General features: G+C 48.4%; 1 protein-coding gene across 1 annotated transcript in view; it reads right to left on the reverse strand.

Annotated features, from left to right (window-relative positions):
• Positions 1-24,793, reverse strand: part of acaa1 (acetyl-CoA acyltransferase 1) — a 33,621-nt gene that overhangs the window by 6,869 nt on the left and 1,959 nt on the right. The window contains exons 4-9 of the mRNA XM_041246806.1: positions 23,681-23,760; positions 23,132-23,174; positions 22,583-22,681; positions 14,283-14,363; positions 13,524-13,714; positions 6,179-6,358 (exon numbers count right to left, since the gene is read on the reverse strand). Coding sequence (XP_041102740.1) covers positions 6,179-6,358; positions 13,524-13,714; positions 14,283-14,363; positions 22,583-22,681; positions 23,132-23,174; positions 23,681-23,760 — 674 coding nt within the window. The remainder of the gene's footprint in view (positions 1-6,178; positions 6,359-13,523; positions 13,715-14,282; positions 14,364-22,582; positions 22,682-23,131; positions 23,175-23,680; positions 23,761-24,793) is intronic.

The following is a 24,793-nucleotide window of genomic DNA, read 5'->3' on the forward strand; positions in this document are numbered from 1 at the left end:
GGTGATCAGTGTGCATTGAGAGGTGATATTGCACTGAGAGTATTGATCAGTGTGCACTGAGATGTATTGGAGAGGTGATCAGTGTGCACTGAGATGTATTGCAGAGGTGATCAGTGTGCACTGAGATGTATTGGAGAGGTGATCAGTGTGCACTGAGATGTATTGGAGAGGTGATCAGTGTGCACTGAGATGTATTGGAGAGGTGATCAGTGTGCACTGAGATGTATTGTAGAGGTGATCAGTGTGCACTGAGATGTATTGGAGAGGTGATCAGTGTGCACTGAGATGTATTGGAGAGGTGATCAGTGTGCACTGAGATGTATTGTAGAGGTGATCAGTGTGCACTGAGATGTATTGTAGAGGTGATCAGTGTGCACTGAGATGTATTGTAGAGGTGATCAGTGTGCACTGAGATGTATTGTAGAGGTGATCAGTGTGCACTGAGATGTATTGGAGAGGTGATCAGTGTGCACTGAGATGTATTGGAGAGGTGATCAGTGTGCATTGAGATGTATTGGAGAGGTGATCAGTGTGCACTGAGATGTATTGGAGAGGTGATCAGTGTGCACTGAGATGTATTGTAGAGGTGATCAGTGTGCACTGAGATGTATTGGAGAGGTGATCAGTGTGCACTGAGATGTATTGGAGAGGTGATCATTTGAGATGTATTGGAGAGGTGATCAGTGTGCACTGAGATGTATTGGAGAGATGATCAGTGTGCACTGAGATGTATTGGAGAGGTGATCAGTGTGCACTGAGATGTATTGGAGAGGTGATCAGTGTGCATTGAGATGTATTGGAGAGGTGATCAGTGTGCATTGAGATGTATTGGAGAGGTGATCAGTGTGCACTGAGATGTATTGGAGAGGTGATCAGTGTGCACTGAGATGTATTGGAGAGGTGATCAGTGTGCACTGAGATGTATTGGAGAGGTGATCAGTGTGCATTGAGATGTATTGGAGAGGTGATCAGTGTGCACTGAGATGATCATTGAGATGTAGAGAGTGATCAGTGTGCACTGAGATGTATTGGAGAGATGATAGTGTGCACTGAGATGTATTGGAGAGGTGATCAGTGTGCACTGAGATGTATTGGAGAGGTGATCAGTGTGCACTGAGATGTATTGGAGAGGTGATCAGTGTGCACTGAGATGTATTGGAGAGGTGATCAGTGTGCACTGAGATGTATTGGAGAGGTGATCAGTGTGCACTGAGATGTATTGGAGAGGTGATCAGTGTGCACTGAGATGTATTGGAGAGGTGATCAGTGTTTATTGAGGTGTATTGTAGAGGTGATCAGTGTGCATTGAGATGTATTGTAGAGATCAGTGTATTGAGATGTATTGTAGAGGTGATCAGTGTGCATTGAGATGTATTGTAGAGGTGATCAGTGTGCATTGAGATGTATTGTAGAGGTGATCAGTGTGCATTGAGATGTATTGTAGAGGTGATCAGTGTGCATTGAGATGTATTGGAGAGGTGATCAGTGTATATTGAGATGTATTGTAGAGATGATCAGTGTGCATTGAGATGTATTGTAGAGGTGATCAGTGTGCACTGAGATGTATTGGAGAGGTGATCAGTGTGCACTGAGATGTATTGGAGAGGTGATCAGTGTGCACTGAGATGTATTGGAGAGGTGATCAGTGTGCACTGAGATGTATTGGAGAGATGATCAGTGTGCATTGAGATGTATTGGAGAGGTGATCAGTGTGCATTGAGATGTATTGGAGAGGTGATCAGTGTGCACTGAGATGTATTGGAGAGGTGATCAGTGTGCACTGAGATGTATTGAGATGAGATGTATTGAGGTAGAGAGGTGATCAGTGTGCATTGAGATGTATTGGAGAGATGATCAGTGTGCACTGAGATGTATTGGAGAGGTGATCAGTGTGACTGAGATATCAGTGTGCATTGAGATGTATTGGAGAGGTGATCAGTGTGCACTGAGATGTATTGGAGAGGTGATCAGTGTGCACTGAGATGTATTGGAGAGGTGATCAGTGTGCATTGAGATGTATTGGAGAGGTGATCAGTGTGCACTGAGATGTATTGGAGAGGTGATCAGTGTTTATTGAGATGTATTGTAGAGATGATCAGTGTGCATTGAGATGTATTGGAGAGGTGATCAGTGTGCACTGAGATGTATTGGAGAGGTGATCAGTGTGCATTGAGATGTATTGGAGAGGTGATCAGTGTGCATTGAGATGTATTGGAGAGGTGATCAGTGTGCACTGAGATGTATTGGAGAGGTGATCAGTGTGCACTGAGATGTATTGGAGAGGTGATCAGTGTGCATTGAGATGTATTGTAGAGGTGATCAGTGTGCACTGAGATGTATTGGAGAGGTGATCAGTGTGCACTGAGATGTATTGGAGAGGTGATCAGTGTGCACTGAGATGTATTGGAGAGGTGATCAGTGTGCACTGAGATGTATTGTAGAGGTGATCAGTGGTGATCAGTGTGCACTGAGATGTATTGGAGAGGTGATCAGTGTGCACTGAGATGTATTGGAGAGGTGATCAGTGTGCATTGAGATGTATTGGAGAGGTGATCAGTGTGCACTGAGATGTATTGGAGAGGTGATCAGTGTGCATTGAGATGTATTGGAGAGGTGATCAGTGTGCACTGAGATGTATTGGAGAGATGATCAGTGTGCATTGAGATGTATTGGAGAGGTGATCAGTGTGCACTGAGATGTATTGGAGAGGTGATCAGTGTGCATTGAGATGTATTGGAGAGGTGATCAGTGTGCACTGAGATGTATTGGAGAGGTGATCAGTGTGCATTGAGATGTATTGGAGAGGTGATCAGTGTGCACTGAGATGTATTGGAGAGGTGATCAGTGTGCACTGAGATGTATTGGAGAGGTGATCAGTGTGCATTGAGATGTATTGGAGAGGTGATCAGTGTGCATTGAGATGTATTGGAGAGGTGATCAGTGTGCACTGAGATGTATTGGAGAGGTGATCAGTGTGCATTGAGATGTATTGGAGAGGTGATCAGTGTGCATTGAGATGTATTGGAGAGATGATCAGTGTGCACTGAGATGTATTGGAGAGGTGATCAGTGTGCACTGAGATGTATTGGAGAGGTGATCAGTGTGCACTGAGATGTATTGGAGAGGTGATCAGTGTGCACTGAGATGTATTGGAGAGGTGATCAGTGTGCACTGAGATGTATTGGAGAGGTGATCAGTGTGCACTGAGATGTATTGTAGAGGTGATCAGTGTGCATTGAGATGTATTGTAGAGGTGATCAGTGTGCATTGAGATGTATTGTAGAGATGATCAGTGTGCATTGAGATGTATTGTAGAGGTGATCAGTGTGCACTGAGATGTATTGTAGAGGTGATCAGTGTGCACTGAGATGTATTGGAGAGGTGATCAGTGTGCACTGAGATGTATTGGAGAGGTGATCAGTGTGCATTGAGATGTATTGGAGAGGTGATCAGTGTGCACTGAGATGTATGGAGAGGTGATCAGTGTGCACTGAGATGTATTGGAGAGGTGATCAGTGTGCACTGAGATGTATTGGAGAGGTGATCAGTGTGCACTGAGATGTATTTAGAGGTGATCAGTGTGCATTGAGATGTATTGGAGAGATGATCAGTGTGCACTGAGATGTATTGTAGAGATGATCAGTGTGCACTGAGATGTATTGGAGAGGTGATCAGTGTGCACTGAGATGTATTGGAGAGATGATCAGTGTGCACTGAGATGTATTGGAGAGGTGATCAGTGTGCACTGAGATGTATTGGAGAGGTGATCAGTGTGCACTGAGATGTATTGGAGAGGTGATCAGTGTGCACTGAGATGTATTGGAGAGGTGATCAGTGTGCACTGAGATGTATTGGAGAGGTGATCAGTGTGCACTGAGATGTATTGGAGAGATGATCAGTGTGCACTGAGATGTATTGGAGAGGTGATCAGTGTGCACTGAGATGTATTGGAGAGGTGATCAGTGTGCACTGAGATGTATTGGAGAGGTGATCAGTGTGCACTGAGATGTATTGGAGAGGTGATCAGTGTGCACTGAGATGTATTGGAGAGGTGATCAGTGTGCACTGAGATGTATTGGAGAGGTGATCAGTGTGCATTGAGATGTATTGTAGAGATGATCAGTGTGCATTGAGATGTATTGGAGAGGTGATCAGTGTGCACTGAGATGTATTGTAGAGGTGATCAGTGTGCACTGAGATGTATTGGAGAGGTGATCAGTGTGCACTGAGATGTATTGGAGAGGTGATCAGTGTGCACTGAGATGTATTGTAGAGGTGATCAGTGTGCACTGAGATGTATTGTAGAGGTGATCAGTGTGCACTGAGATGTATTGCACTGAGAGTATTGGAGAGATCAGTGTGCACTGAGATGTATTGGAGAGATGATCAGTGTGCACTGAGATGTATTGGAGAGGTGATCAGTGTGCACAGATGTATTGGAGAGGTGATCAGTGTGCACTGAGATGTATTGGAGAGGTGATCAGTGTGCACTGAGATGTATTGGAGAGGTGATCAGTGTGCACTGAGATGTATTGGAGAGGTGATCAGTGTGCACTGAGATGTATTGGAGAGGTGATCAGTGTGCACTGAGATGTATTGGAGAGGTGATCAGTGTGCACTGAGATGTATTGGAGAGGTGATCAGTGTGCACTGAGATGTATTGGAGAGGTGATCAGTGTGCATTGAGATGTATTGGAGAGGTGATCAGTGTGCACTGAGATGTATTGGAGAGGTGATCAGTGTGCACTGAGATGTATTGGAGAGGTGATCAGTGTGCACTGAGATGTATTGGAGAGGTGATCAGTGTGCATTGAGATGTATTGAGAGATGATCAGTGTGCATTGAGATGTATTGTAGAGGTGATCAGTGTGCACTGAGATGTATTGTAGAGGTGATCAGTGTGCATTGAGATGTATTGTAGAGGTGATCAGTGTGCACTGAGATGTATTGGAGAGGTGATCAGTGTGCATTGAGATGTATTGGAGAGATGATCAGTGTGCACTGGACAGGTGATCATTGTACTTGTAGAGGTGATCAGTGTGCACTGAGATGTATTGGAGAGGTGATCAGTGTGCATTGAGATGTATTGGAGAGGTGATCAGTGTGCACTGAGATGTATTGGAGAGATGATCAGTGTGCACTGAGATGTATTGGAGAGGTGATCAGTGTGCACTGAGATGTATTGGAGAGGTGATCAGTGTGCACTGAGATGTATTGGAGAGGTGATCAGTGTTTATTGAGGTGTACTGTAGAGATGACCAGTGTGCACTGAGAGGTATTGGAGAGATGATCAGTGTGCACTGAGATGTATTGGAGAGGTGATCAGTGTGCATTGAGATGTATTGGAGAGGTGATCAGTGTGCATTGAGATGTACTGAGAGATGTCAGTGTGCATTGAGATGTGGAGAGGTGATCAGTGTGCACTGAGATGTATTGTAGAGGTGATCAGTGTGCATTGAGATGTATTGGAGAGGTGATCAGTGTGCATTGAGATGTATTGTAGAGATGATCAGTGTGCATTGAGATGTATTGTAGAGGTGATCAGTGTGCACTGAGATGTATTGTAGAGGTGATCAGTGTGCACTGAGATGTATTGTAGAGGTGATCAGTGTGCATTGAGATGTATTGTAGAGGTGATCAGTGTGCACTGAGATGTATTGGAGAGGTGATCAGTGTGCACTGAGATGTATTGGAGAGGTGATCAGTGTGCACTGAGATGTATTGGAGAGGTGATCAGTGTGCACTGAGATGTATTGGAGAGGTGATCAGTGTGCACTGAGATGTATTGGAGAGATCAGTGTGCACTGATCAGTGTGCATTGAGATGTATTGGAGAGGTGATCAGTGTGCACTGAGATGTATTGGAGAGATGATCAGTGTGCACTGAGATGTATTGGAGAGGTGATCAGTGTGCACTGAGATGTATTGGAGAGGTGATCAGTGTGCACTGAGATGTATTGGAGAGGTGATCAGTGTGCACTGAGATGTATTGGAGAGGTGATCAGTGTGCACTGAGATGTATTGTAGAGGTGATCAGTGTGCACTGAGATGTATTGTAGAGATGATCAGTGTGCATTGAGATGTATTTTAGAGATGATCAGTGTGCACTGAGATGTATTGGAGAGATGATCCTGAAGTCAGAATGAAGTGGTTTCTTGGAAAGCTCAGCTGGCACTCACCTGCTTGCTGCAGTGCGATGGGGATGGCGTAGGCTGGCCCGATTCCCATGACATCAGGGGGCACCCCCACCACAGCGCTGGCTCTCAGCACCCCCAGCACTGGCAGACCCAGATGCTGAGCCGCAGAGCGCCTGGCCACCAGCACAGCCGCCGCGCCATCGCTCACCTGGCTGGCATTACCTGGAGGCAGAGACACAACACTAGCAGTATGCCCACGCTGCACCCCTGTATCTGCAGTCTAGCCTGTGTAGTACACTGTGCTATATGGGCAGGAGCATGCCCACACTGTATCTGCAGTCTAGTCTTTGCAGTACGCTGTGCTATATGGACAGGAGCATGCCCACACTGTATCTGCAGTCTAGTCTGTGTAGTACACTCTGCTATATGGACAGGAGCATGCCCACACTGTATCTGCAGTCTAGCCTGTGTAGTACGCTGTGCTATATGGACAGGAGCATGCCCACACTGTATCTGCAGTCTAGCCTGTGTAGTACATTGTGCTACATGGACAGGAGCATGCCCACACTGTATCTGCAGTCTAGTCATAAGAACATAAGAAAGTTTACAAACGAGAGGAGGCCATTCGGCCCATCTTGCTCGTTTGGTTTTTAGTAGCTTATTGATTCCAAAATCTCATCAAGCAGCTTCTTGAAGGATCCCAGGGTGGCAGCTTCAACAACATTACTGGGGAGTTGATTCCAGACCCTCACAATTCTGTGTAAAAAAGTGCCTCCTATTTTCTGTTCTGAATGCCCCTTTGTCTAAACTCCATTTGTGACCCCTGGTCCTTGTTTCTTTTTTCAGGCTGAAAAAGTCCCATGGGTCGACATTGTCAATACCTTTTAGAATTTTGAATGCTTGAATTAGGTCGCCACGTAGTCTTCTTTGTTCAAGACTGAACAGATTCAATTCTTTTAGCCTGTCTGCATATGACATGCCTTTTAAGCCCGGAATAATTCTGGTCGCTCTTCTTTGCACTCTTTCTAGATAGCAATATCTTTTTTATAGCGAGGTGACCAGAACTGCACACAATATTCAAGATGAGGTCTTACTAGTGCATTGTACAGTTTTAACATTACTTCCCTTGATTTAAATTCAACACTTTTCACAATGTATCCGAGCATCTTGTTAGCCTTTTTTATAGCTTCCCCACATTGCCTAGATGAAGACATTTCTGAGGGAGTTTTCTCAGGAGTGGAAGCGACAGCGAGTGGGAGAAGTACAGGCGTGGAAAAGTACAGAGCAGTTTCGAAGCAGAAAGGAGAAATTGCATCTTGAATTGCTTTAATCAGAAAACAGAGGACATTGGGGAAACACAGCAGCAGCTGTGTGTGTGTTTTTCTGATAACAAACAAGCTGAAACTCGGAGCAGCTGATTCAAATTCAGCGTCGTTTTGAGACACGGGCGAGGGGAGGAGCCGACAGCACAGCAGAACAACGCAGTTAAACGAGGCAGTCTTCCCAGCGACAGCGAGTGGAAGCGACAGCGAGTGGGACAAGTACAGGCGTGGAAAAGTACAGAGCAGTTTCGAAGCAGTTTGAAAGCAGGTTGACAGCTGCAGAAGAAACTAAACTTAAAAAAAAAAAAAAAAACCTCAACATGGTCTTCAAGCCAGTAATCTGTGACACCTGCTTGATGTGGGAAATCCGAGAAAACCCAGCGGAGCTAAACCAAGTGTGCGTAAAGTGCCGCGCGATCCAGGATTTGCATAAACTAGTAAGTATGCTAGAAATGGAGCTGGAAGAAGTGAGACAGCAACAGGATCTTGAGGAACTGGCACACCCACAATTCATGGAAGTCTGCATCACCCCTAACAGACTGAAAGCCACCAGGGAGATAGAAGGTCAGAACAGCTGGGTTCAGGTAGGCAGAAGCAGGGGAAAAAAGAAACTTGGTCAAACACAACCACCAGAAATCAAAACAACCAACAGATTTGAGTCACTTCAGAATTGTGATGAGCAGAACCAACAACAAGAGAATGAAAGGAACAACATCCAGGACCCCATTGACAGTGGTGACCAGACAGCAAAAAGAAGGGAGGTCATGATTGTTGGGGACTCCATATTGAGAAACACAGCAAGTTCAGTTCGCAGTTTGGACCCCCTTACTACAACAGTGTGCTGCCTTCCGGGAGCCTCGGTCAAGCACATCACTGAAAACGTGGACAGGCTCCTAGAACGAACAGGAGACGACCCGGTAGTAGTCGTCCACATCGGTACAAACAACATTGGAAGAGACAGACCAAAATCCCTGCAAAACAAATTCAGAGAGCTAGGAAGGAAATTAAAAGAGAAAACCAAAACTGTGGTATTTTCTGGTATACTACCCGCACCTTGCAAAGGACCATATGGACAGCTGGAAATAATTAATCAAAACGCATGGCTGAAGACGTGGTGCACACGGGAAGGCTTCACCTATCTTGATCATTGGACCACATTCTACAACGAGGACTATCTGTATAGACGGGATGGACTGCATTTAAATAACAAGGGAACTAGTCTACTCGGAGAAAAGATCCTCGAGCAGGTTCGGAAGCATTTAAACTAGAAAGGAAGGGGGGAGAAATCAACAAAAAAACAGAAGGGAGACCGCATCAAAACAAGAACAACAACTCAGGTAAGACAACCATTAAATGTATTTATCTAAATGCTAGAAGTATCAGAAACAAAATTCTAGAACTTGAAGCTACTGCACTAACAGGTAACTATGATGTGATAGGTGTTACAGAAACATGGTTATCTGAGAGTGATGGGGACGAATATAATATTTGTGGGTATACACTGTATAGGAAAGACAGGCAGGACAGAAGAGGAGGAGGGGTAGCGCTATACATAAGAAACAGTCTTGAAGCCCAGGTGTTAAACCTGGACAAAGAAAATAAAACCGAATCAATATGGGTCAGAATAACAGACAAAAATTCAAAAGGCATAATAATAGGAGCATGCTATAGACCGCCAGATTCAGACGGTGAGCACAATAATCTGTTATACAATGACATTAGAAATGTGTGTAGCAAAGGAGAAGCCATACTAATGGGGGATTTCAACTTCCCCCAAATAAAATGGGAAAACCCGGTGGGTAGCACGAAGGATGAAATAGAAATGGTGGAAATGACAAATGACTGCTTCCTAACACAATTTGTCAAGGCACCGACTAGAGGGGAGGCATGCCTTGATTTAGTCTTTTCAAATAACGAAGATAGAATAACTAAAACAGAGGTCAGAGAACCACTGGCAAACTCAGACCATAACATGGTCTCATTTGAAGTGTTTTTTAAAACCCCAAAAGTAAAGACTAAAGTTAAGGTTTACAATTTTAGAAAAGCAAACTATGAAGGCATGAAACAGAGACTAACAGAAGTAGATTGGAGTAAAATAGAGAAAACACCCACAGAAAAAGGATGGTTGTTCTTCAAAAATGTAGTACTAGAGGCGCAAAACAATTACATCCCTAAAGTAGACAAATCTAAATGTAAAACTAAATTGCCAAAATGGTTTAATAGATCAATTAAAAAAAATATTCAGCGAAAAAAGGCACTTTACAGAGCATTAAAAAAGGACCAAAAAGAAAGTACGCAGAAAGAGTACACGGAACTGCAAACGCAAGTCAAAAAGGAAGTTAGAAAGGCCAAGAGAGAAATAGAAATAAACATTGCTAAGGGAGCTAAAACCAATTCCAAAATGTTTTTCCAATATTACAACAGCAAGAGAACATTCAAAGAGGAGATTAAATGTTTAAGAGATACAAATGGCAAAATCGTAGATGAAGAAAAAAAAATAGCAAATATGTTAAATGATTACTTTTCACAAGTTTTTACAAAGGAAGATACTGACAACATGCCCCACATGTCATCCAGTTCCTATCCAGTTTTAAATAACTTTAGCATAACTGAGGCAGAAGTGTTAAAGGGACTAGGAGCTCTTAAAATAAACAAATCCCCTGGGCCGGATGAGATCCTCCCAGTAGTACTCAAAGAAATGAAAGAAGTAATTTACAAACCGCTAACCAAGATCATGCAGCAGTCTCTTGACACAGGGGTTGTACCGACAGACTGGAAAATTGCAAACGTAATACCGATCCACAAAAAGGGAAACAAAACTGAACCAGGTAACTACAGACCAGTAAGCCTGACTTCTATTATATGCAAACTTATGGAAACTATAATAAAATCCAAAATGGAAAATTACCTATATGGTAACAGGGTACTGGGAGACAGTCAACATGGTTTTAGGAAAGGGAGATCGTGTCTAACTAACTTGCTTGATTTTTTTGAGGATGCAACATCGATAATGGATAATTGCAAAGCATATGACATGGTTTATTTAGATTTCCAGAAAGCTTTTGACAAAGTCCCGCACAAAAGATTAATTCTCAAACTGAACGCAGTTGGGATTCAAGGAAACACATGTACATGGATTAGGGAGTGGTTAACATGTAGAGAAAACAGAAAGTACTGATTAGAGGAAAAACCTCAGAATGGAGTGTGGTAACCAGCGGTGTACCACAGGGATCAGTATTAGGTCCTCTGCTATTCCTAATCTACATTAATGATTTAGATTCTGGTATAGTAAGCAAACTTGTTAAATTTGCAGACGACACAAAAGTAGGAGGAGTGGCAAACACTGTTGCAGCAGCAAAGGTCATTCAAAATGATCTAGACAAGATTCAGAACTGGGCAGACACATGGCAAATGACATTTAATAGAGAAAAGTGTAAGGTACTGCACGCAGGAAATAAAAATGTACATTATAAATATCATATGGGAGATATTGAAATTGGAGAAGGAATCTATGAAAAAGACCTAGGAGTTTTTGTTGACTCAGAAATGTCTTCATCTAGGCAATGTGGGGAAGCTATAAAAAAGGCTAACAAGATGCTCGGATACATTATGAAAAGTGTTGAATTTAAATCAAGGGAAGTAATGTTAAAACTGTACAATGCACTAGTAAGACCTCATCTTGAATATTGTGTGCAGTTCTGGTCACCTCGCTATAAAAAAGATATTGCTGCTCTAGAAAGAGTGCAAAGAAGAGCGACCAGAATTATTCCGGGCTTAAAAGGCATGTCATATGCAGACAGGCTAAAAGAATTGAATCTGTTCAGTCTTGAACAAAGAAGACTACGTGGCGACCTAATTCAAGCATTCAAAATTCTAAAAGGTATTGACAGTGTCGACCCAAGGGACTTTTTCAGCCTGAAAAAAGAAACAAGGACCAGGGGTCACAAATGGAGTTTAGAAAAAGGGGCATTCAGAACAGAAAATAGGAGGCACTTTTTTACACAGAGAATTGTGAGGGTCTGGAATCAACTCCCCAGTAATGTTGTTGAAGCTGACACCCTGGGATCCTTCAAGAAGCTGCTTGATGAGATTCTTGGATCAATAAGCTACTAACAACCAAACGAGCAAGATGGGCCGAATGGCCTCCTCTCGTTTGTAAACTTTCTTATGTTCTTATGTTCTTATGAGTCAACAAAAACTCCTAGGTCTTTTTCATAGATTCCTTCTCCAATTTCAGTATCTCCCATATGATATTTATAATGTACATTTTTATTTCCTGCGTGCAGTACCTTACACTTTTCTCTATTAAATGTCATTTGCCATGTGTCTGCCCAGTTCTGAATCTTGTCTAGATCATTTTGAATGACCTTTGCTGCTGCAACAGTGTTTGCCACTCCTCCTACTTTTGTGTCGTCTGCAAATTTAACAAGTTTGCTTACTATACCAGAATCTAAATCATTAATGTAGATTAGGAATAGCAGAGGACCTAATACTGATCCCTGTGGTACACCGCTGGTTACCACACTCCATTCTGAGGTTTTTCCTCTAATCAGTACTTTCTGTTTTCTACATGTTAACCACTCCCTAATCCATGTACATGCGTTTCCTTGAATCCCAACTGCGTTCAGTTTGAGAATTAATCTTTTGTGTGGGACTTTGTCAAAAGCTTTCTGGAAATCTAAATAAACCATGTCATATGCTTTGCAATTATCCATTATCGATGTTGCATCCTCGAAAAAATCAAGCAAGTTAGTTAGACACGATCTCCCTTTCCTAAAACCATGTTGACTGTCTCCCAGGACCCTGTTACCATATAGGTAATTTTCCATTTTGGATCTTATTATAGTTTCCATAAGTTTGCATATAATAGAAGTCAGGCTTACTGGTCTGTAGTTACCTGGTTCAGTTTTGTTTCCCTTTTTGTGTAGTCTGTGTAGTACACTGTGCTATATGGACAGGAGCATGCCCACACTGTATCTGCAGTCTAGTCTGTGTTGTACACTGTGCTATATGGACAGGAGCATGCCCACACTGTATCTGCAGTCTAGTCTGTGTAGTACATTGTGCTATATGGACAGGAGCATGCCCACACTGTACCTGCAGTCTAGTCTGTGTAGTACACTGTGCTATATGGACAGGAGCATGCCCACACTGTATCTGCAGTCTAGTCTGTGTTGTACACTGTGCTATATGGACAGGAGCATGCCCACACTGTATCTGCAGTCTAGTCTGTGTAGTACATTGTGCTATATGTACAGGAGCATGCCCACACTGTACCTGCAGTCTAGTCTGTGTAGTACACTGTGCTATATAGACAGGAGCATGCCCACACTGTATCTGCAGTCTAGTCTGTGTAGTACACTGTGCTATATGGACAGGAGCATGCCCACACTGTATCTGCAGTCTAGTCTGTGTAGTACACTGTGCTATATGGACAGGAGCATGCCCACACTGTATCTGCAGTCTAGTCTGTGTAGTACACTGTGCTATATGGACAGGTGCATGCCCACACTATACGTGCAGTTTAGTCTGTGTAGTACACTGTGCTATAGGGACAGGAGCATGCCCACACTGTATCTGCAGTCTAGTCTGTGTTGTACACTGTGCTATATGGACAGGAGCATGCCCACACTGTATCTGCAGTCTAGCCTGTGTAGTACATTGTGCTATATGGACAGGAGCATGCCCACACTATACCTGCAGTCTGGTCTGTGTAGTACACTTTGCTATATGGACAGGAGCATGCCCACACTGTATCTGCAGTCTAGTCTGTGTAGTACACTGTGCTATATGGACAGGAGCATGCCCACACTGTATCTGCAGTCTAGTCTGTGTAGTACACTGTGCTATATGGACAGGAGCATGCCCACACTGTATCTGCAGTCTAGCCTGTGTAGTACATTGTGCTATATGGACAGGAGCATGCCCACACTGTATCTGCAGTCTAGTCTGTGTAGTACACTGTGCTATATGGACAGGAGCATGCCCACACTGTATCTGCAGTCTGGTCTGTGTAGTACACTGTGCTATATGGACAGGAGCATGCCCACGCTGCACCACTGTACCTGCAGTTGTGCTGCCATTCTCCTTGAAGGCAGGTTTGAGTTTGGCCAGTCCCTCAAGCGTCGTTCCTGCTCTGATCCCATCATCCTGCGTCACTGTTATTCTCGTCTCGTTCCCTTCGCTGTCCACAAACTTGGTGCTCACTGGAACGATCTCTTGCACGAACAGACCCAGCTTCTGAGCTTTCCCTGCTCTGCAACGCAGGGGTGGACAGAAGAAAATAAAGAACGCTTCAATTTTCTATACAAGTAGCAATCACTTACCCAACTTAGTGGGATTTGTAGAGACATATCCGCCAGTCGTTCTGAGGAGAGTGCAGAGAAATATCAAGACTTTCCCCAAAATACATCTTTTGCTACCACTAGGTGGCACCTCATCAAAATACAGTATCACAAGTTCATCGTCTCTGCAAATATTTTATTTAAAAAAAGGTAAACAACCAATGACTTTGTTTGGTAAGCCATCCACACAGACTAAGTAATAGTATTCCTTAAATAACCTGTGAATTAGCGTTTAGCCACAGACTACATTTATTGGGTTTCAATACAGTGATTGATTACTGAAGTATGATTCACGCAAAAGGCACTGACGGGGAGCATATATCATAGAATTATAGATAATTGATTGTATTCAACAAATACAGCTTCATACAGATTTCACAACTATTTCCAATACACTGAAACCCAACAGCAGGCAGTGCGGCAGCCAGCTAGCTAGTGGGGCACAGAGGCAGAACGCGTAGAATGTGGTGGAGTGATTACTTCTGTTGAGAAGACACAGCGAAGGCATCCTGTTTCTGCCTGGAAATGCCAAACCTCTCTGCCACGTTCTCCGATGTGATTCTACAGAGAAGAAAGTTTCAGTCAGAGATAGCAAACCTTTATTTATTGAATTTGGCTGAAGCCTTTACCCAAACCTCGTAATTTAAAGAGTGACACTGTTAAAACCAGGCAGATGTGACAGAGCAGCCCTCTGAAAGGACACCATCAAACAAAAGCAAAACGCTACCAGCTGTAATTTGTTTGGCACAGATTTACTGTTGTGATTGCGTGTCGTGTGTGCGTCTCTAAGCGAGTGTGTGTCGTGTGTGCGTCTCAGCGAGTGTGTGTCGTGTGCGCATCTCTCAGCGAGTGTGTGTCGTGTGTGCGTCTAAGCAAGTGTGTGTCTCAGCGAGTGTGTGTCGTGTGCATGTCTCTCAGCGAGTGTGTGTCGTGTGCATGTCTCTCAGCGAGCGTGTCGTGTGTGCGTCTCAGCGAGTGTGTGTCGTGTGTGCGTCTCAGCGAGTGTGTGTCGTGTGTGCGTCTCTCAGCGAGTGTGTGTCGTGTGTGCGTCTCTCAGCGAGTGTGTGTCGTGTGTGCATCTCAGCGAGTGTGTCGTGTGTGCATCTCTCAGCGAGTGTGTGTCGTGTGTGCGTCTCTCAGCGAGTGTGTGTCGTGTGTGCGTCTCTCAGCGAGTGTGTGTCGTGTGTGCGTCTCTCAGCGAGTGTGTGTCGTGTGTGCGTCTCTCAGCGAGTGTGTGTCGTGTGTGCGTCTCTCAGCGAGTGTGTGTCGTGTGTGCATCTCTCAGCGAGTGTGTGTCGTGTGTGCGTCTCTCAGCGAGTGTGTGTGTGTGCGTCGTGTGTGCGTCTGTCAGCGTGTGTGTGTCGTGTGTGCATCTCAGCGAGTGTGTCGTGTGTGCGTCTAAGCAAGTGTGTGTCTCAGCGAGTGTGTGTCGTGTGTGCGTCTCTCAGCGAGTGTGTGTCGTGTGTGCGTCTCTCAGCGAGTGTGTGTGTGCGTCTCTCCGCGAGTGTGTGTCGTGTGTGCGTCTCTCAGCGAGTGTGTGTCGTGTGTGCGTCTCAGCGAGTGTGTGTCGTGTGTGTCTCAGCGAGTGTGTGTCGTGTGTGCGTCTCAGCGAGTGTGTCGTGTGTGCGTCTCAGCGAGTGTGTGTCTCAGCGAGTGTGTCAGCGTGTGTGTGTCTCAGCGAGCGTGTGTCGTGTGTGTGTCTCTCAGCGAGCGTGTGTCGTGTGTGCGTCTCTCAGCGAGCGTGTGTCGTGTGTGCGTCTCTCAGCGAGCGTGTGTCGTGTGTGCGTCTCTCAGCGAGCGTGTGTCGCGTGTGCGTCTCTCAGCGAGCGTGTGTCGCGTGTGCGTCTCTCAGCGAGTGTGTGTCGCGTGTGCGTCTCTCAGCGAGCGTGTGTCGCGTGTGCGTCTCTCAGCGAGCGTGTGTCGTGTGTGCGTCTCTCAGCGAGCGTGTGTCGTGTGTGCGTCTCTCAGCGAGTGTGTGTCGTGTGTGTGTCTCAGCGAGTGTGTGTCGTGTGTGCGTGTCTCAGCGAGTGTGTGTCGTGTGTGTGTCTCAGCGAGTGTGTGTCGTGTGTGTGTCTCAGCGAGTGTGTGTCGTGTGTGTGTCTGCGAGTGTGTGTCTCTCAGCGAGTGTGTGTCGTGTGTGTGTCTCTCAGCGTGTCGTGTGTGCGTCTCAGCGAGTGTGTGCGTCTCTCAGCGAGTGTGTGTCGTGTGTGCGTCTGTCAGTGTGTGTGTGTCTCAGCGAGTGTGTGTCGTGTGTGCGTGTCTCAGCGAGTGTGTGTCGTGTGTGCATCTCAGCGAGTGTGTGTCGTGTGTGCGTCTCTCAGCGAGTGTGTGTCGTGTGCGCGTCTCTCAGCGAGTGTGTGTCGTGTGTGCGTCTCTCAGCGAGCGTGTGTCGTGTGTGCGTCTCTCAGCGAGTGTGTGTCGTGTGTGCGTCTCTCAGCGAGTGTGTGTCGTGTGTGCGTCTCTCAGCGAGTGTGTGTCGTGTGTGCGTCTCTCAGCGAGTGTGTGTCGTGTGCGCGTCTCTCAGCGAGTGTGTGTCGTGTGTGCGTCTAAGCGAGCGTGTGTCGTGTGCGCATCTCTCAGCGAGTGTGTGTCGTGTGTGCGTCTCAGCGAGTGTGTGTCGTGTGTGCGTCTCTCAGCGAGTGTGTGTCGTGTGTGCGTCTCTCAGCGAGTGTGTGTCGTGTGTGCGTCTCTCAGCGAGTGTGTGTCGTGTGTGCGTGCGTCTCAGCGAGTGTGTGTCGTGTGTGCGTCTCTCAGCGAGTGTGTGTCGTGTGTGCGTCTCAGCGAGAGTGTGTCGTGTGTGTGCGTCTCTCAGCGAGTGTGTGTCGTGTGTGCGTCTCAGCGAGCGTGTGTCGTGTGTGCGTCTCTCAGCGAGCGTGTGTCGTGTGTGCGTCTCAGCGAGCGTGTGTCGTGTGTGCGTCTCTCAGCGAGTGTGTGTCGTGTGTGTGTCTCAGCGAGTGTGTGTCGTGTGTGTGTCTCAGCGAGTGTGTGTCGTGTGTGTGTCTCAGCGAGTGTGTGTCGTGTGTGTGTCTCAGCGAGTGTGTGTCGTGTGTGTGTCTCAGCGAGTGTGTGTCGTGTGTGTGTCTCAGCGAGTGTGTGTCGTGTGTGCGTCTCAGCGAGTGTGTGTCGTGTGTGTGTCTCAGCGAGTGTGTGTCGTGTGCGTGTCTCTCAGCGAGTGTGTGTCGTGTGCGCGTCTCTCAGCGAGTGTGTGTCGTGTGTGCGTCTCAGCGAGCGTGTGTCGTGTGTGCGTCTCAGCGAGTGTGTGTCGTGTGTGCGTCTCTCAGCGAGTGTGTGTCGTGTGTGCGTCTCTCAGCGAGTGTGTGTCGTGTGTGCTCTCAGCGAGTGTGTGTCGTGTGTGCGTCTCTCAGCGAGTGTGTGTCGTGTGTGCGTCTCTCAGCGAGCGTGTGTCGTGTGTGCGTCTCTCAGCGAGCGTGTGTCGTGTGTGCGTCTCTCAGCGAGTGTGTGTCGTGTGTGCGTCTCTCAGCGAGTGTGTGTCGTGTGTGCGTCTCTCAGCGAGTGTGTGTCGTGTGTGCGTCTCTCAGCGAGTGTGTGTCGTGTGTGCGTCTCTCAGCGAGTCGTGTGTGTCGTGTGTGCGTCTCTCAGCGAGTGTGTGTCGTGTGTGCGTCTCTCAGCGAGTGTGTGTCGTGTGTGTCTCTCAGCGAGTGTGTGTCGTGTGTGCGTCTCTCAGCGAGTGTGTGTCGTGTGTGCGTCTCTCAGCGAGTGTGTGTCGTGTGTGCGTCTCTCAGCGAGTGTGTGTCGTGTGTGCGTCTCAGCTCAGTCTCAGCGAGTGTGTGTCGTGTGTGCGTCTCTCAGCGAGTGTGTGTCGTGTGTGCGTCTCTCAGCGAGTGTGTGTCGTGTGTGCGTCTCTCAGCGAGTGTGTGTCGTGTGTGCGTCTCTCAGCGAGCGTGTGTCGTGTGTGTGTCTCTCAGCGAGTGTGTGTCGTGTGTGCGTCTCTCAGCGAGTGTGTGTCGTGTGTGCGTCTCTCAGCGAGTGTGTGTCGTGTGTGCGTCTCTCAGCGAGTGTGTGTCGTGTGTGCGTCTCTCAGCGAGTGTGTGTCGTGTGTGCGTCTCTCAGCGAGTGTGTGTCGTGTGTGCGTCTCTCAGCGAGTGTGTGTCGTGTGTGCGTCTCTCAGCGAGTGTGTGTCGTGTGTGCGTCTCTCAGCGAGTGTGTGTCGTGTGTGCGTCTCTCAGCGAGCGTGTGTCGTGTGTGCGTCTCTCAGCGAGTCGTGTGTCGTGTGTGCGTGTGTGCTCTCAGCGAGCGTGTGTCGTGTGTGCGTCTCTCAGCGAGCGTGTGTCGTGTGTGCGTCTCTCAGCGAGTGTGTGTCGTGTGTGCGTCTCTCAGCGAGCGTGTGTCGTGTGTGCGTCTCTCAGCGAGTGTGTGTGCGTCTCTCAGCGTCGTGTGCGTCTGTCAGCGAGTGTGTGCGTCTCTCAGCGAGCGTGTGTCGTGTGTGCGTCTCTCAGCGAGCGTGTGTCGTGTGTGCGTCTCTCAGCGAGCGTGTGTCGTGTGTGCGTCTCTCAGCGAGCGTGTGTCGTGTGTGCGTCTCTCAGCGAGCGTGTGTCGTGTGTGCGTCTCTCAGCGAGTGTGTGTCGTGTGTGCGTCTCTCAGCGTGTGTGTCGTGTGCACACAGTCGAGAAGTCGCTCCACACCTCACGCCGATAGAGGGTCTCTCACACATCACAGACGAGTCGCTCACACACAGCACAGTCACACAAAGAGAGTCGCGCACACACCACACACACGCAGAGAGTCGCTCCCACGAGCAACACGACACCAGAGAGTCTTCTCACACACAGCAACAGTGGTGCATAGAGTCGCTCTCACACAGCAACACACGCAGAAGTCGCGGTCGTCACACACAGCATCACAGCACACAGTGAGTCGCTGTGCGCTCACCACAGCCACACACGTCAGAGCTGTCGCTTCACACACACTCAGCACGCAGAGTCTGTCTCGCACTGCACCCGCACACACGCAGAGAGTCACTCTACAGCACAGTGTCGTGTCGCTCACACCGCACGCAGAGAGTCGCTCGCACAGCACACACCAGATAGTTCCTGTGTCGCTCCACACACAACAGTACACACGCACACGCAGATCCTCTGCGTGTGTGTGTCTCAGCGAGTGTGTGTCGTGTGTGCGTCTCAGCGAGTGTGTGTCGTGTGTGCGTCTCTCAGCGAGCGTGTGTCGTGTGTGCGTCTCTCAGCGAGTGTGTGTCGTGTGTGCGTCTCTCAGCGAGTGTGTGTCGTGTGTGCGTCTCTCAGCGAGTGTGTGTCGTGTGTGCGTCTCTCAGCGAGCGTGTGTCGTGTGTGCGTCTCTCAGCGAGCGTGTGTCGTGTGTGCGTCTCTCAGCGAGTGTGTGTCGTGTGTGCGTCTCTCAGCGAGTGTGTGTCGTGTGTGCGTCTCAGCGAGTGTGTGTCAGCGAGTGTGTGTCGTGTGTGTCTCTCAGCGAGTGTGTGTCGTGTGCGTCTCTCAGCGAGTGTGTGTCGTGTGTGCGTCTCTCAGCGAGTGTGTGTCGTGTGTGCGTCTCTCAGCGAGCGTGTGTCGTGTGTGCGTCTCTCAGCGAGTGTGTGTCGTGTGTGCGTCTCTCAGCGAGTGTGTGTCGTGTGTGCGTCTCTCAGCGAGTGTGTGTCGTGTGTGCGTCTCAGCGAGTGTGTGTCGTGTGTGCGTCTCTCAGCGAGTGTGTGTCGTGTGTGCGTCTCTCAGCGAGTGTGTGTCGTGTGTGCGTCTCTCAGCGAGTGTGTGTCGTGTGTGCGTCTCAGCGAGTGTGTGTCGTGTGTGTGTCTCAGCGAGTGTGTGTCGTGTGTGCGTCTCAGCGAGTGTGTGTCGTGTGTGCGTCTCTCAGCGAGTGTGTGTCGTGTGTGCGTCTCAGCGAGTGTGTGTCGTGTGTGCGTCTCTCAGCGAGTGTGTGTCGTGTGTGCGTCTCAGCGAGTGTGTGTCGTGTGTGCGTCTCTCAGCGAGTGTGTGTCGTGTGTGCGTCTCTCAGCGAGTGTGTGTCGTGTGTGCGTCTCTCAGCGAGTGCGTGTCGTGTGTGTCTCTCAGCGAGTGTGTGTCGTGTGTGCGTCTCAGCGAGTGTGTGTCGTGTGTGCGTCTCTCAGCGAGTGTGTGTCGTGTGTGCGTCTCAGCGAGTGTGTGTCGTGTGTGCGTCTCTCAGCGAGTGTGTGTCGTGTGTGCGTCTCTCAGCGAGTGTGTGTCGTGTGTGCGTCTCTCAGCGAGTGTGTGTCGTGTGTGCGTCTCTCAGCGAGTCGTGTGTGTCGTGTGTGCGTCTCTCAGCGAGCGTGTGTCGTGTGTGCGTCTCTCAGCGAGCGTGTGTCGTGTGTGCGTCTCTCAGCGAGCGTGTGTCGTGTGTGCGTCTCTCAGCGAGTGTGTGTCGTGTGTGCGTCTCTCAGCGAGCGTGTGTCGTGTGTGCGTCTCTCAGCGAGCGTGTGTCGTGTGTGCGTCTCTCAGCGAGTGTGTGTCGTGTGTGCGTCTCTAAGCGAGTGTGTGTCTCAGCGAGTGTGTGTCGTGTGTGCGTCTCTCAGCGAGCGTGTGTCGTGTGTGCGTCTCAGCGAGTGTGTGTCGTGTGTGCGTCTCTCAGCGAGCGTGTGTCGTGTGTGCGTCTCTCAGCGAGCGTGTGTCGTGTGTGCGTCTCTCAGCGAGTGTGTGTCGTGTGTGCGTCTCTCAGCGAGTGTGTGTCGTGTGTGCGTCTCTCAGCGAGTGTGTGTCGTGTGTGCGTCTCTCAGCGAGTGTGTGTCGTGTGTGCGTCTCAGCGAGTGTGTGTCTCAGCGAGTGTGTGTCGTGTGTGCGTCTCTCAGCGAGTGTGTGTCGTGTGTGCGTCTCTCAGCGAGTGTGTGTCGTGTGTGCGTCTCTCAGCGAGTGTGTGTCGTGTGTGCGTCTCTCAGCGAGTGTGTGTCGTGTGTGCGTCTCTCAGCGAGTGTGTGTCGTGTGTGTGTCGTCTCAGCGAGTGTGTGTCGTGTGTGCGTCTCAGCGAGTGTGTGTCGTGTGTGCGTCTCTCAGCGAGTGTGTGTCGTGTGTGTGTCTCAGCGTCTCTGTGCAAGTGTGTGTCATGTGTGCGTCTAAGCGAGTGTGTGTCGTGTGTGCGTCTCTCGGCAAGTGTGTCGTGTGTGTCTCAGCAACTGTATGTCGTGTGTGCGTCTCTCAGCGAGTGTGTCATGTATGCGTCTCTCAGCGTCTCTGTGTGTGTGTCGTGTGTGCGTCTCAGCGAGTGTGTGTCGTGTGTGCGTCTCTAAGCGAGTGTGTGTCGTGTGTGCGTCTCTCAGCGAGTGTGTGTCGTGTGTGCGTCGTGTGTGCATCTCAGCGAGTGTGTCATGTATGCGTCTCTTAGCGTGTGTGTGTCATGTGTGCGTCTCTCAGTGAGCGTGTGTCGTGTGTGCGTCTCAGCGAGTGTGTGTCGTGTGTGCGTCTCTCAGCGAGTGTGTGTCGTGTGTGCGTCTCTCAGCGAGTGTGTGTCGTGTGTGCGTCTCTCAGCGAGTGTGTGTCGTGTGTGCGTCTCTCAGCGAGTGTGTGTCGTGTGTGCATCTGTGTGCGTGTCGTGTGTGCATCTCTCAGCGAGTGTGTGTTGTGTGTGCGTCTCTCAGCGAGTGTGTGTTTTGTGTGCGTCTCTGCGTGTCGTGTGTGTGTCTCAGCGTGTGTGCGTCTCTCAGCGAGTGTGTGTCGTGTGTGCGTCTCTCAGCGAGTGTGTGTCGTGTGTGCGTCTCTCAGCGAGTGTGTGTCGTGTGTGCGTCTCTCAGCGAGTGTGTGTCGTGTGTGCGTCTCTCAGCGAGTGTGTGTCGTGTGTGCGTCTCTCAGCGAGTGTGTGTTTTGTGTGCATCTGTGTGCGTGTCGTGTGTGCATCTCTCAGCGTGTGTGCGTCTCTCAGCGAGTGTGTGTCGTGTGTGCGTCTCTCAGCGAGTGTGTGTCTTGTGTTTGTGTCTCAGCTGAGTGTGTGTCGTGTGTGCGTCTCTCAGCGAGTGTGTGTCGTGTGTGCGTCTCTCAGCGAGTGTGTGTTGTGTGTGCGTCTCTCAGCGAGTGTGTGTTTTGTGTGCATCTGTGTGCGTGTCGTGTGTGCATCTCTCAGCGTGTGTGCGTCTCTCAGCGAGTGTGTGTCGTGTGTGCGTCTCTCAGCGAGTGTGTGTCGTGTGTGCGTCTCTCAGCGAGTGTGTGTCGTGTGTGCGTCTCTCAGCGAGTGTGTGTTGCGTGTGTGCGTCTCTTGTGTGCGTGTCGTGTGTGCGTCTCTCAGCGAGTGTGTGTCGTGTGTGCGTCTCTCAGCGAGTGTGTGTTGTGTGTGCGTCTCTCAGCGAGTGTGTGTTTTGTGTGCATCTGTGTGCGTGTCGTGTGTGCATCTCTCAGCGTGTGTGCGTCTCTCAGCGAGTGTGTGTCGTGTGTGCGTCTCTCAGCGAGTGTGTGTCGTGTGTGCGTCTCTCAGCGAGTGTGTGTTTTGTGTGCATCTGTGTGCGTGTCGTGTGTGCATCTCTCAGAGTGTGTGCGTCTCTCAGCGAGTGTGTACATCTCTCAGCGTGTCTGTGGCATGCTAATGTGGTTTCTTACAATAAAAACAAATGTCAACACTAGACAAACCAATAAGTCCATTACCCTTTATAAATGAGTGTAGTATTTTATATTGGGAAAGCTCCCAAAGCCCTTTCCAGCTATACTGTAAACATGACCTTAGTAAGACGTACTGACACTAATAAAGCATCCTGACAGTGTGCCCCTCAGTGCGCTCCTGTATCCACCACACCAGGGGGAGAGCAGTCAGCACAGCTTCTACTACTGCGGGTACCGCGTGCTGCGTTAGGAGACTCTTACCCCATGGGAATGAGACAGTCCCGGGCCTTCTCGTTATCCACAAGCCTGGAGCTCACATCGCCAGGGTTCCCCGCGGAACGCAGGGACATGCTCTCCACCCTGCAATTCACAACATGCAGCTATTGATCTTGTTAGTGTGTGTCTGTCGGAGCTCACGGGAGTCAGGACACACAAACAGCATTATTATTATTATTATTATTACTACTATATTATTATGACTATTAGCATAGTCTTAAACCTGTAATGGCAATCCTAATGGCTCACACAGGCCATATGACCAAAAAGGTTTGTGCTGTTGCCCACAAAAATCAATATTGAAAATTACTGCCCTCTGATGTCTACAGTTCAGTGCCGCATTCATGTACCTAAAACATCCCTTAAACACAGTGCACAAAATGTGCCCAAATACAATGAAAGGAATCACTGGGGTTTTAATAAAGAGAATAATAAAAAAGGGAATAAAAGTGACCCAGGACAGGGAGTAAAGCCCTCAGCTTCAGGCTGTCGGACAGTATATTATTGTTTTATAACAAAAAAAGATTAACTTACCCACAGGCTAGGCCAATGTCACAAGAACCATTTCTTATGCTACCTGAAACGATAAAACACATTCTACCAGCAAATATACACACAGTACACATACAAACATGAAATACTGTACATACACATGAAATACACATTCTGTTCAGTGCATATCGATGCACAGCAATACTGACCTGCAACACTGAGCAGAGCCTGCAGCCCTGAAGAGCACATTCTGTTCAGTGCATATCGATGCACAGCAATACTGACCTGCAACATTGAGCAGAGCCTGCAGCCCTGAAGAGCACATTCTGTTCAGTGCATATCGATGCACAGCAATAATGACCTGCAACATTGAGCAGAGCCTGCAGCCCTGAAGAACACATTCTGTTCAGTGCATATCGATGCACAGCAATACTGACCTGCAACATTGAGCAGAGCCTGCAGCCCTGAAGAGCACATTCTGTTCACAGTGTATATCGATGCACAGCAATACTGACCTGCAACATTGAGCAGAGCCTGCAGCCCTGAAGAGCACATTCTGTTCAGTGTATATCGATGCACAGCAATACTGACCTGCAACATTGAGCAGAGCCTGCAGCCCTGAAGAGCACATTCTGTTCACAGTGTATATCGGCACAGACTCGGGGATCCCACTGCAGGGCACAGAAACTGCTGTTAACAAGGGACTGGCAGCCCAGCCTGCTTGCACACTTGCTTCTGCAGTGGGCTAGCTCATCAACTATCACCCTAAAGCCCCTTTCACACTGGCACTGGCCCCAGGACGATGAGATAAGGCAGTGCTTGAGATGGACGGGTGTTGATCAAAGCAGACGTGGTCTCGTCACACATTGGCGGTAGGTAAGACCAGTGTGAAAGGGGTTGTTTATAGTATTCCAACAACACCAGGAAAATAAAACTGGGAATGAAGTCCTCACAGAGCACAGCCGAGCAGATGACGAATGAAATGACAATAAAATGAACTCATTCTAGATTTGTTATACATAACTCCCAACCACACTGTCAAATATGCGGTGAGTTTTCAGTCACACTTTATTGAGCAGAGCCTGCAGCCCTGAAGAGCACATTCTGTTCAGTGCATATCGATGCACAGCAATAATGACCTGCAACATTGAGCAGAGCCTGCAGCCCTGAAGAACACATTCTGTTCAGTGCATATCGATGCACAGCAATACTGACCTGCAACATTGAGCAGAGCCTGCAGCCCTGAAGAGCACATTCTGTTCAGTGTATATCGATGCACAGCAATACTGACCTGCAACATTGAGCAGAGCCTGCAGCCCTGAAGAGCACATTCTGTTCACAGTGTATATCGATGCACAGCAATACTGACCTGCAACATTGAGCAGAGCCTGCAGCCCTGAAGAGCACATTCTGGGTCCTGCTAACCGGTTCACAATGCAGAGCAGTGTGAAACCGCGTTCCTGGGTTGTACCCGGGTCCCAGTGACCCACTTCAGGATGTGGGTCTACATGCTTTTACCCGGGATGAGTGAGATAAAATGCTTGATGGACGTTTATCAAAAGCAGTGTGAAACGTGACCCGACCCACATGACACCAGGTCCTGCCCGGGTAGGTACTGATCATGCCAGTGTGAAAGGGGCTTAAGATTGTTATCAGTATTCCAACAACACCTGATGGGGAAAATAAACTAAGTACATGAAACAA

The sequence above is a fragment of the Polyodon spathula genome, chromosome 4, assembly GCF_017654505.1.
Source record: "Polyodon spathula isolate WHYD16114869_AA chromosome 4, ASM1765450v1, whole genome shotgun sequence".
Classification (NCBI taxonomy): domain Eukaryota; kingdom Metazoa; phylum Chordata; class Actinopteri; order Acipenseriformes; family Polyodontidae; genus Polyodon; species Polyodon spathula.